This window comes from Poecilia mexicana, unplaced genomic scaffold, assembly GCF_051168715.1.
Source record: "Poecilia mexicana isolate PSO_F unplaced genomic scaffold, ASM5116871v1 scaffold_6, whole genome shotgun sequence".
NCBI classification, from domain to species: Eukaryota; Metazoa; Chordata; class Actinopteri; order Cyprinodontiformes; family Poeciliidae; genus Poecilia; species Poecilia mexicana.
The window spans coordinates 31,863,481-31,876,604 of NW_028263375.1; the positions used below are offsets into that span (position 1 = coordinate 31,863,481).

General features: G+C 37.4%; 1 protein-coding gene across 1 annotated transcript; it reads right to left on the minus strand.

Moving 5' to 3' along the window:
• Window positions 1-2,040: 2,040 nt before the first annotated feature.
• Window positions 2,041-5,744, minus strand: myod1 (myogenic differentiation 1). The gene is made up of 3 exons (XM_015000017.2): window positions 5,037-5,744; window positions 4,154-4,223; window positions 2,041-3,809 (listed from the first exon to the last, which is right to left on the minus strand). The coding sequence occupies exons 1-3, from the start codon at window positions 5,622-5,624 to the stop codon at window positions 3,583-3,585; spliced, it is 885 nt and encodes a 294-aa protein (XP_014855503.2). The 5' UTR covers window positions 5,625-5,744; the 3' UTR covers window positions 2,041-3,582.
• Between the last annotated feature and the right edge of the window lie 7,380 nt (window positions 5,745-13,124).

Here is a 13,124-nt window from a genome sequence, read left to right on the forward strand (position 1 = left end):
TCTCTCAGGACAGGAATGGGGAGCTTCAAGAAGTGCACTGTTGGGAGTTTATCAGGCGCTCATGAGATCTATTATGGATTATGGGAGTATAGCATATATGGCAGCTGCTGACAGTCATTTGAGAAAACTTGATAGTGAGCAAACACAAGCATTGAGGATTTGTTGTGGAGCTTTCAGAACATCGTCTTTAGCTGCTTTACAAGTAGAAACTGGTGAGCTTCCTTTAAGATTAAGAAGGTTGAAATTAATGTACATGTACTGGGTGAACCTACAAGGACATAAGGGTGATCATCCAACTAAGATGGTGCTGAAGGAATGTTGGGAACATCATAAATTAAATTGTAATAGTTTTGGATGGATTGGGGAAATAAAGGCAAAACAGCTTGGTTTAACTATGCTCCAGTATAGTGCTACAGTTCCTCAATCTGAAATTCCTCCATGGTTATTTTTAACTCCAGAAGTTGATCTTCAATTAAATGAAATTCTTAAAAAGGGAAAGACTCCAGAATGGGTTGTAGTTAATAGATATTTTGAAAGATATAAAGACAACATAATTATATATACAGATGGATCTAAAGATCCAAATAGTGGTAGAACTGGAGCAGCAGTGAATATCCCACACCATAAAGTCTTGATTAAGAGGAGAACAGCTGACCATTTAGCTGTTTTTACAGTTGAATTATCAGCCATCATATTGGCCTTAGAATGGTTGCTTGATAATGATACTAGGGAAGTAAGTACATTTATCATAGCATCAGATAGTCAAGCAGCATTATTAAGTATTAAATCTGGTAAATCTAGCAGATTAGATTTGATATTAAGAATATATCAATTATTACTTTATCTTCATAACAATAAATGCTTGGTTCAATTTGTCTGGATTCCTGCTCATGTAGGTATAGAAGGAAATGAGGAAGTAGATATTTTAGCTAAGCAGGCCTTGAGATCAGATATTGTTCATCTGAATATCCCTTTGAGTAAAAATGAGGGTAAATCTATTATTCAAAAAGAAATTATTAAGATTTGGCAGGAGATATGGGATAACCATGATAATGGGAGACAACTATATACAATTCAAAAGAGTGTGGGAGATAGTAATTATCTGAGTGGAAGGCGGAAAGAGGAAGTAGTTATGTCTCGACTTAGAATTGGACATTCTGGACTTAATAGTTCGCTCTTTAAAATGAAAATGGGGCTTGTAATTATTGCAATCAGGTGGAAACAGTGGAGCATGTCTTGTTAGAATGTGATAAATACTCAGAGGAACGTCAGATTTTAAAGTCGTTACTAAGCAGAAAGAATATAGGACTGTCTATGATTAGTCTATTAGATAATAAATCAAGTTATGTTAGAAATCTCTTATTTAGGTTCTTAAATAACACTGGGTTAATGAGTCGTATTTAGGATATGAACAAGTATTTGTGTGTATGCCAGTGCATGCTCATGCATTAATTCAGGTATTAATGAGTGTGTTAGGATGTGAATTTGCACATCCTACACATCATTGAGGTGGATGTAATTCCCTCTGAGATCTCTGATGACCACACTCCAGTCTGGTAGGTGGCGGTAAATGCACCTTAAGTTGGATGCCAGCCGCCAATAAAAAACAAAAGAAGAAGAAGAAGAAGAGGCACATCTAAAACATGCAGAGCAGGGGGGCGTGAGGACTGGAATTGAGAAGCACTGCTCTACAGATTAAAATAGATTAATATGTTTCAAGCTGTTTTGTCCAAAATGGGCTGGTAACATTTTGTCACATTCTAATGTGTTTCAGAGAATTGGACACACATTGATGAGCGATCAAAGCCTTATGACTAAATATCTTATTTTATAACAACTTACCTGAAATCCAAAAAATAGTTTTAAAAGCTGAAAAAAAAACTGTACTTTCTCAGTTTTACCAGCAGATGACTCTGTCGACATCCTTCCTTTGTCAAAACCTGCTGGTCTGTGTGTGGGTCAAGTTTCACCCATCCAGAGGTAATTATTTCAATCTTTAAGTAAAATTTCTTGAAATGTGATAAAATATCAACGTCAAGCTTTTTGTATAAATAAGCCAGTGGATTTATTTACCTTAAAAATTTCACACAGTTTTCAGCAGTATAAATATAAAGGTGGCAATTTCCTCACAACAACAAACAATACAAACTGGAACATTAAATACAAATGCATGACTTCACATGAAACAAATCAGCTCTTATTTACACGATATGTACAGAAACAAGAACTAAACGAAACTGTATGGTCCTGACGGAGACTTCCGGGTCTGGATTTGACAGGAGTTTAAAACCAAACAATAAAACACAAACAGTAGATTACTTCTCCAACTGCTGCTTGGTCTGTCTCTGTTATTTTGTCAGTAGGTTTTCTCTGCAGAAGTTTTTTTTTGTTTGTTTTGTTTTGTTTGTATTTTCAGATCTACTGGAGCCTTCAGGACTTCAGAAAGAAGGATGAGAGTGGAGGAATGTTACTGGATGGTTTTCAGACTCATTTCATCAAATGAACAAACTAATTATTTTTTCATATAACTTAAATAGAAAAAAAAGCTATTAGGATAATAATATTGAATCCACTCACTTAACCCAAAAAGTGGAATAATCATCTATAGTGAGAAAATAAATTATTCTTATCAGTTTAGCGTTTATACGACCAACCTCCTGGAACCAAAGTAGTGACAAGTTTCTACTTAGTTATCTCTTCAACAGGGACAAAGCATGTACATACAATAATAATAATAATTATTATTATTAATAATAATAATAATAATAATAATAATAATAATCGGTTTGGTCTATTCACTTAGTTTTTAGATTTTTTTACTTGGAAAAAAATTTTGAGGTTCATGAAGTTCATGTTATGAAGCTTCCGCGCAAATTCAATCTGGAAGACTCTCTAGCCTCACCTGCCTCATTAATCAGCGCCTCCCTCTCATCACCCTGGACCTATCGGCGCTGGACTAAGCCTCATCATGGCCAATCATCGATCAAGCTCCAGTTGATAAGGACCTTCATCCATGGCCTCCTCCGCTTACCAGCTGCGATCAACCCATCTCAGTCCCATCTCCACCCGGCTCTTCAGGTCACATCCTTCTTCGACCTCCGCCACCAGTATAGGCCCAGGGGGGATTACATTCCTATGCAGCATCAATAATGTTTATCAAGCTTATCGAAGTCCAGCTCGACGTCCTCGGCCGGGGCCTGAAAGCCAAAGCACTTTAATGTTTATTTGTCATAGAACTTTTTAATCGCTTTCTTTCTCTGTCTGAGTCTCTCCAGATTGAATAAAGTTTCAATTAAGACTAGTGAAATATGAAATCACATTAAATACAATTTCAAAACTATTTAACAAAATGTCCACTGTCCTCTGATAAAAACTTTGACAAGTTTAGTTGAGTTAAATTAGTTTTTTCTTCCCGGCAGGAAGGAGCGTTGACATGAGAGGGATGCGTGTCACACTGCTAACAGCTGCCGGAGACTCTTTAAAAGCAGAATAATGAGGCCATTTTGTTACAGTACGTGTTTTCCAGTAATAACTCTACAACAAGGTAGCGTGCTGCTTTCCAGCGGGGCTGAGCAGGAGGCTCTATAGGACTTGGTAGGTGAGGTTTGGATCCTGGTTGACGAGGGAGGAGGGGATCTGGGTGGGCTCTCGGGCCTTTCCTGCCTCGCTGAGCGGAGCTGCGGAGGTCGGGGAGCCGTAGTCTTCAGGCCCGGGCTGCAGGCTGCTGCCGTCCGTGGAGATACGCTCCACAATGCTGGACAGGCAGTCCAGACTGGAGACCACTGAGCTGCGACCCCTCTTCGGACCAGCTGCACAGAGATTTTATACAAATACATTTATTGATACTTTTATTAACATTTGCTGTAAATTGATTTGTTGCTCCCCCTCCCCACGCGCCCCATGTGCTACAAATAAAGTTACTTGATTTTATTATTATTATTATTATTATTATTATTATTATTATTATTATTAGGTAATTGGGCTCTTAAATTTCTGACTTTAATGCAAGACATTTTCATTCTGAATTTCCCCCCGATTTAACTTAGTTATAAATTATGCGACTGGAAGTGGTTCAAATTCATAACCAGTTAAATATAATATTCCATAACACTCATTTGATTGATCGAAAGGCTCTGAGAACCGTGTGTCTCACCGTTTAGCGTCTCAGAGAAGAAAGAGCTGCTGTCAAAGCTTCTTGTTTTGCTCGGTCCGTTAAAATCCATCTGGAAGGAAAAGAAAGGCCGCTTACTGACGTCAGACAGCATTTTCACCGGACAAGTGAAAATGGTCTCCGGAAGTATTTTTCCGGAGACCATTTTTTACATAAACGTTAGTGTTTGACTTTCTTTAAGTGAAATAAAACAAAACTACAATCTAGTTCGTTGATTGGACGCGTTTCAAAATAAATCACACATCCTGTGCCTATGCTGAAATGTTATTACCAAATCATGTCTCGTTTTTATGTATTTCTGCTGTTGATACATTTTAACACTTAACATCTTAATATATTTCTCCATAAACGTTTAGATTAAAATGCGCATTTGAAAAGAATGGGGAAAAAACAAATATCATTTTAGTTAATTCAGAAAACACCAATCAAAAGAAATGTTCTCAAGTTAATATAATAATAATAATAATTATTATTATTATATTATTATTATTATTATTATTATTATTATTATTATTATTATTATCAGCATACCAGGTGTGTCTGTGTTCCCACAGAAGTACTGTTTGCTTCATAAATCACAAGAGTGGACTAAAAAATAAACAAAAACGAATAATCGAAAGCAGGTGAATGCAGGTGAACGGGCATTTAAAATGTCAAATACCCGTTTGACATTTTAAGTTAAAAAAAAAATAAATAAAATAACGTGTACCACCAATCAAGCACCGGTCATTTTATACTGTTCGTTGAAATTAAAATAGTCTAAAAGGAAGGAAAGTTATGACTGGCCTGGGATGGAATCAGGTCAGCAGTTTGAAAGCTAAAGATCGTCGGTGCGTAAAAGCGCGCCGCGCGTTCCCGGACTCACCATCCCATCGGAGCAGTTGGAACGGGGACTGGACGCGTCCGAGTCCCCGCTGTAATGCTCCAACACCGGGTAGAAGCCTTCCTCCTGGCCGCCGCGCAGGAGCGCCTGCAGAGATTCGATGTAGCTGATGGCGTTCCTCAGAATCTCCACCTTGGGAAGCCTCTGGTTGGGGTTGGCCGTCGTGCAGCGCTTCAACGTCTCGAAGGCGTCGTTCACTTTGCTGAGCCGCCGGCGTTCACGCAGCGTCGCCGCCTTCCGTCTGTCCGCGTTGGTGGTCTTCCGCTTGCAAGCCTTGCAGGCCCACAAAAGGCAGCGGCCCGCCTGGTGGTGCCCGCTGGGGACGCGGACGTGCTCGTCGTCCTCAGCCTCCGGGTGCTGGAGCTGGTGATGCAGGTGGGAGCACGGTGAGGGCGATGATGAAGACGAGGAGGAGGAGGGGGAGCAGGAGTCCTCGGGTTTCAGCGGGACCACATGCACCAACCGCGGATCCAGGTCCTCGAAGAAGTGCATGTCAGTGGTGTTAAAGCAGGGGTCATCATAGAAGTCATCAGCAGAGGGAATGGAGAAGGAAATATCCGACAGCTCCATGAGTGAGTCCAACCCAGAGCAGAGCAGGAGACAGATCCGCCGGAGCAGAAACCAATAGCCCGCTTTCAGTCGATGTGAAGTGTTCAGGCAACAGCGAAGAAGAAGAAAGAAGAAGAACAAGAAGAAGAAGAAGTGTTGTTTGATTCCTGTTCTCATAGCAGCTGTCAGCCTGGGGTCCCTGCATCTTATACATGGCCCCGCCGCAGCGGGCAGGGTCAGGGTACTGGGGGTCCGCCCGGATTTGACCAATCTGCTGCCAGCAGGAGGGGTTTACAGATTCACGGTAATTAGCTCAGTCCTACAATTAACTCAAGAGGAGATTTAGAAAAAAAAAAAAAAAGTGCAGAAGGAGCCAGAAACCCGCAGCCGGAGATAGAAACAGCGCAAATGTTCATACCGGAAACAGCTCTGCATGATTTATTTTGTTTTTCGTTTGATTTTCATTAATGTTGCATCATTTTACAAGACAATCCGTGATAGAAATGAACCGGATCAAATTTGATCTGGTAAATTATGAAAGAGCAAGTGCAAGATGATTGTTAAAAATTATTCTCATTGTAATTCGATTGTAAAGTTGAGTGTAAATCAAATTAGAATTGGATCAGAGAACTTTTGTCTGTTTGTTAAATGAAATCTGAATTGAATCCATTATGATTGTAAAATGGTTTGAAAAATCATAGGGTAAATATTTGAACCATTATTTCTTGTAGTATAAATTTAAACTAATCATAAAAAAATCTTGAAATAATATCAGAAATTATAATAAATACAAGTTATAATGTCGGGCTTTGTGGGAAATAGTTCCTCAATAATCTAAATTGTAAATCTTCTAAAAAGGAAAAGGTGTTTTAGAATGTGATGATGATAATAATAATAATAATAATAATAATAATAATAATAATAATAATAATAATAATAATAGTAATAATAACTATTATTATTATTATTATTATTATTATTATTATTAATAATAATAATAATAATAGTAATAATAGTAATAATAATAATAATAATAATAATAATAATAATAATAATAATAGTTATTATTATTATTATTATTATTATTATTATTATTATTATGATCATTAATAGTAATACTAGTAGTAAAAAGTAATATGTGATCATAATATTTTTGGAAACAGTCATATGAGTACAAATACAATAAACTTAATGAATTATTTCTCAACCAAACTCTAAAACTTCACTAAACTCTAATACTTCACTCCATCCCAACTCAGAGAAGCTCGTGTTCATATTGGAAACACGTCCACGGAGAATGTAAACGCTACATGAAAAAAAAAACAAACAAACAAACAAACAAAAACATCTAATGTCAGGGCATATTTTTAGACAGATGAAGCTCCCCTCCCTCTCAGGAGTCCCCCCCTTCGGAGGTGGGGTGGAGGAGGTCGTTCTCCTCCGGCTCCCTGCAGCCCACCCCTCAGCTGTGCAGTTTCATCCATAATTCAAAATTTCCACTCACAGTGAACACTGATTTGTTTTTCGTTTTTCTGCGGATGTAGGGAGTTAACTTTCCAAACACGACAGAAACAATAAAGTTACATATAACTCTGGAAAACGTAAGATATAAGAAAATAATTATCTTAAAAAATGAAGAGCCCACTGCACTGAACCCCACTGAAAACCTCGTTGTTATTGCACCAAATATTGATTTCTGAATTTTTCCTGAGTTCAAACATTAGTATTGTTGTTTCTAAATTAACATGAACTTGTTTTCTTTGCATTATTTGAGATCTGAAAGAACTGCATCTGGTTAGTTTAACCATTTCTCATTTTCTGCAAATAAATACTTAACTATTGATTGGAACCTCAGAGAACTCTCTCCATTAAATGTCTTTTTGAGGAGGAATCCTTCAGATTGTAATGAGAGGCTTGGTGGGACTGAGTTCTGCTGCTCTCATAGCTAACTTTAAGTATTTTTCTTATGAGAATGCTAGCATCACATTATTAGCAATATGTACTGGTAACGTCTATATATATCTGCTAGCTGATTGCTGTTATGTACCATTCGTTATAGGTCTGAAACTTTGCTAAATCTATTTTAAATTCAATAGTCAAGTTGGCAAAGCTCAAAATACTTTGGAGCTCAGTCAGATTCTCTCCATATTTTGTCTTGTTGACTCATCATTTATGAGTAACAGAAAGAAATATGACATGACTTGTGGTACACAACACTAGAACACGAGAAAGTTAACAGGTGTCAGAGAACTGTGTTGTGCTAATCTCGGGTTTAGCTGACTAATAAAGTTGGGGCAGAGAACGGTCAAAGGCCATGCTGTGACAAACCAACACCACCACCAATTCATCAGCCACCTGGAAACAACATCATCACCGCTCTATCTCTGTGGCAACATTAATCTTTCCAGTTTTCTGGAACGATTGGGGGGCAAACTTTAGGTTGTGGTGTGTTTAAATGTACAATCTGACCTGTTAAATGACTTAACCTGCTTCCATATCTTTGTTAGTTATTTAGATTCAAATTACTAAGTTGGGGCACAACTTGATTATAAAGGAAGAAAGCAAAATAGTTATTTCTTAGTTATTGTTTAGCAATTATCTGATCATTTAGAATAATACAAAAGTGACTTAAGTCAAAACAAAGACTCTAATATTTGTCTGATTAAACAGTCTCTTAAGTTCAAAGAACCAAAGAACCTTAAATAACAATATTGATTGTCTATGAGCATCAACGGTTCACTGACTATGAGCAGCATGAGGCTATGCTGCTCATGCTATAGTAGCTGTCAGCCACATGCTGCCATTAGATTTAAGAAAATGGGACATCTTAGAACATTTTTAGAACTATCTTATGTAACTCAGCGGTCAAATAAGGGGACAAAATTAACAATAAAAGAGAAATTCAACTAACATTTAAAACACTCGTTGGAAAGAAGTTTGAACAATCCAAATTCTTTATTAGTTTTAAACACACCAAGCTCTCAGGCCATTTTTTCTGGAACACTTCCAAGTTTTTAATGGAAAAACACATCAGAAATACAGAATAAAAACACTTACACTGGTCTTCCTAAGATATTATTTCTGCAACCTACTGTGAATAGAGTTCCAATGAACAAGGTGGGCTTAATCGTTCACCTGGCTGCATCTTTGTCAGAAACCAGGAGACAGCTAGCTGCTCGACTTAGAGCTTGGAGTGTGTTTTACGGCAAGAAGACTACAACATGGCGTTTTTAGCTCCACATCAGGCTGGCATAAGTGTCCAGCAATGGTAAAGTGCTGCTTCTCAGCTCAGGTTCTCAAAATAATCAGAATTATTAGTGGCAGCTATGCATGGCTAATACAGGTCAGCTTGAACAGCTGAGGCATCCTGTTGGCTCCTGTCTGGCTATCAGACAGTCATACTCGGCGAAGCTGTGACTCTCAGCTCTGGAGTTCAATAGGCTTTTTCATCTTCTCCTTCAAAGGGGCTAGCAACCAGTTTTGGGTTGCTGGCAGCAATTTTGGGGAACGTGTAATTCCAAGGTTCCTTTTGCAGAATTCTGAATAAAACCAGGATCAAGGTTTAATCCTTCTGCTGTGATTAGGTACTGGATGTACTAACAGTGACATGTATTTTTGGATCCTTTGCTCCTGGGCAGCCTTCCTCCTCTGGCGCACTTTGTCCACTCCAATGTAGCAGAAAGAGATAAGTATTATCCTAGACCTGGGTTATCTAAACAAGGTTGTACATTTAAGGTGCTCTAGTTAACTAGAAAAAAATGTTTACTAGATGAATAAATTCAATAGTCAAGTTGGCAAAGTTTGAAATACTTTGGAGCTCAGTCAGATTCTCTCCATATTTTGTCTTGTTGACTTACTGTTAAACTAGTAGAGCCCAACATTGAACATTAGGGGATGGAGAAGGATTGAAAACTAAACGTTTGCTAAACTGGGACGTTTTTTTTCAGCTTTTGAGAGCTTTAATCTATAATAGCTCCTAATTTGCTTAGGAGCTATTATTTCAGAAATCAACATCTTCTACCATTATGATAATATGTGATTTTACAGATTCAAATTCAGGTACATATATTACAATTTGATCCTAGTCGTAGTACAATGTAATCAAATGTAGCCTCTTCCTGAGCAAGCAAGCAGCAGCAGCGGGAAGGAATGACTCACTTTTTATAAATGAAATCTCTGTGAGCAGCATCTGCATGCATGTGTGTGTGGTGGTGTTAAACACTCAAGTAACTTTAAACACTCTGCTGAGTATGTCATACAGCAGTTAATGTTGTGATGACCACAAAACAGTTCACAGGGACCCTTTACACACTAATGACACTCAGGTTACGTTTCATGTTTGTGATCTTTTCTATGTCATAGGCTATGTGTGTCCATCTCTCTCTCCTGTTGTGTGTGTGTGTGTGTGTGTGTGTGTATGTGCGTGCGTGTGTGTGTGGTCATGAAGTACCCCAGCTCTCTGTGTGGTCCGTCACCCTTTACCCTGCAGACCTTCAGTGTCTGAATCAACACACTCAGTCTCTATGTTCCTGCTGCTGCTCTTCACACATTAAACATCCAAGCATCATCTTCCCACTGAGTGACAGAGTGAAACCAGCTCACAGTGGTTGTCTCAAAGGACCTGCACGTTTCTGTAAGTTTAAGAAAATTATCTTGGCGTCTTGAAAAAGTGAAACGTGAACAATTAGCATATTTTGAATAATTCTTTCTAACCATAATCAGCATGTTGCTTACATCTCATCACCTGAACTCTAATAAGCAATATTGGGGGATCCCTCCATCAACATTACAACATTGCTAATGATGTAAAGTTGATGTAATGATGTAAAGTTAGTTGCATGACTAACTGCAAAAGTATTGAATCTAATGCACAAATATTCACCTTGGAGGGAGGAACAGGGCATTGTTACCTATGAACTTGTGAGGGCAAAATGGGATTGCAAACAAGTTGATAAAAATCAACTGATGAAACTTTATTTATAGAATATGAAGTAAAGTGTGAGAAAGTATAGTTAAAAAAAAAACATATTACACCACTAGAGATGAGCGCAACAAAATCAAAAAGATATAGAGTAAAAAAAATAAACAAAAAGCAGAAAAAATTTGTCATGAAACAATGCCAACTTATAAGTGATAGAACTCAATTATAGATAAATAGATAAATCAATAGAAAATTTGGGATCTTTCCTCAGGGAAATTGTAGTTCCCGTCTCCAACACAGCACCCATACATCAAATTACTTAAATATTTAAATTACAGACAGAGGTGGGTGATAATTAGATTTCCTCAGTTACATGTATCTGAATAACTTTGGAAAAAGTGTATTTGTAGGAACAAGCTTACAATATTACACTTTTTATTAGAGTAATATTATGAAGACATGTTATGCTAACTAAAGAAAAATTTCTGGATATTCTGCCCACTTTGTAAAACGTTTAAGTCTAACAGTTAAAAGCCAAAAGTCAAGATGGTAATGAGATACATGTATGTCATCCATGTTACTGCGCTCACCTCCAAGGGTCTTGAGGTGAACAGTGGGATAAACAAAGTTTCAAAAAATAAATTAGAGAGGTAAAATTTCATGAGGGTTCTGGTTTATTTATATTTTGCACAAAAGAATTTTTCTCTAACAGTATCTACAAACTAAACAACGACGGCTGATTGGTGCCCACCCATTGCACATGGCATTGTCAGGTTAACTCCAACGGATCACAGTATGAGGGACCCGGCAGACTTTGACATGGTCAGCAGCTGATAACCTGAGCACAGTTCTAAGACTGAAGCATATAAAAGGCTGCACCCTCCTCTCTGGCTGGCTAACAAGAGTGGCTCCTGGGGATCCTGCCTTCTCTGTGCTGGTGGTCCACACACTTTGTTAGCATTCTTTATTTGTTCAAATGGTGCCAAACTTCATGTGTCTATTTTACAAGCCCAGTATTGACACTTCAACACAAGGTTTCACTAAATTACATGAAGGTATTCTATTGAACTTCAGATCATTTCAAATGGCATGCATGGACCTAACTTAGACCTTAACATCATTTCCTTTGTCATTTATCATGCTGGATTAATTAAGCTGTGAAGATTTGTTGTAAAAGTAAAAAAAAAAATAGATTTCTGACCAGAAAATTATGCCAAACAATACTTCACTTACCTTATGAGAATTAACCTTTTATTTCGGCGAACAAAAACACAAAACAGTATTGACCTACTATTGTAGAACTAAATATTACATGCCTAACTGTAAAAGTATTAAATGTAATGCTTTGAACACTCTGGATGCAGCAATGGCACTGAAGCATTTTACAAAAGCCTAACTTTATTTTTGTTATTTCTCCTCCATTATTCTGCACCTGCCAGCTTTTCCTCATGGACAGTTCCTGTACTGATCTTTATTAGCCTACATATCCTACAAAGCAGGCCAAGTGCTCCCTTGTTCATGTTATTAATACTTTTTCCATTTATTTTCTGTCTTTTATTTTGTCTCAGTAATCTGAAATAATAGTTAATTAATAGTTCTACAATCTATTAATGTCTTGACATTTTGCTGGGCAATAGTCTATTTAGGTACAAGTAGAGGTGAATACCTAAAAATTTTACTGAAGTAAGTATAGCACTACTTTGACTCAACACAAAGTAAAAATTAGTCAAAAAATAACTCAAGTAAGATTAAAACAGTATACTATAAAAAGACCCCTGAAGTACTGAGTATTTGAGTAGTATTCTTAAACCTGATTTGTGACAATGAAGTATTCACACAAGCAAAATACACAAGTATATTTGCTGTACTTTGAATAATGAAAAATTAGCAAAAATAAATGACCTCATTTCAAAATAACAAAGTCAGGCAGAAGAAACACCTTCCAAAAATTCAAATTCTCCAAGATAAGCAACTTTTGAGACCAGTATTTACAGCAGGAAACAAATACAGGAACAGCACAAAGTACTTTCAGTGAAAATATCTAACAGGTCAGACTCATCAAATAAGAAATAACATCTGAACAATAAAGCTTGTTTGAAAAACAAATGTCTCAAGGTTTGTGTGAACATGTCTGGTTCTTTTTCAGTTAATATATGTTCAGTTACTACATTCAGTGTAGTAACTTGATTTGGATGGAGTATCCAGAAATTGCAGAGTTGAAAATGTTCTTACTTAAGCAGACGTAAAAAGTATGGTGCAGTTAAACAACTGGACTGAGACAAAACAATGGCCCTGGCCTCAGTTTTTGTCTCATAAAGATGTAACGCATTGGGCCGTGAGCCCAAGCGCATGAATTGCATCTACGGGGTAATTTCATTTTCACAAAAAAAAAGAAAGCAGGGTTGGATCAGCAGATTAACTCAAACCTGCTGATTAAAAATAATCAACAGGTTTGATTATTTTTAAGGTGATCAAGGTGTGTATGCAATCACACGTATATAAGTAGCTGCGGAAGGTGGAGCTTTGGTTCTGATGGAGAACATCGCCAATGGAAGGATTCAGAGGGAGCGTTTGTTCAGAGATCATATTGACCTGCTGGG

Bases quoted from the DNA above. Each gene is read 5' to 3' on its own strand.
- myod1 (XM_015000017.2), bottom strand. From the start codon at position 5,624: ATGGAGCTGTCGGATATTTCCTTCTCCATTCCCTCTGCTGATGACTTC. The intron at 4,224-5,036 runs GTGAGTCCGGGA...TTTTCCTTCCAG, and splicing joins CCAACTGCTCCGATGGGATG to ATGGATTTTAACGGACCGAG. The intron at 3,810-4,153 runs GTGAGACACACG...ATCTCTGTGCAG, and splicing joins CTTCTCTGAGACGCTAAACG to CTGGTCCGAAGAGGGGTCGC.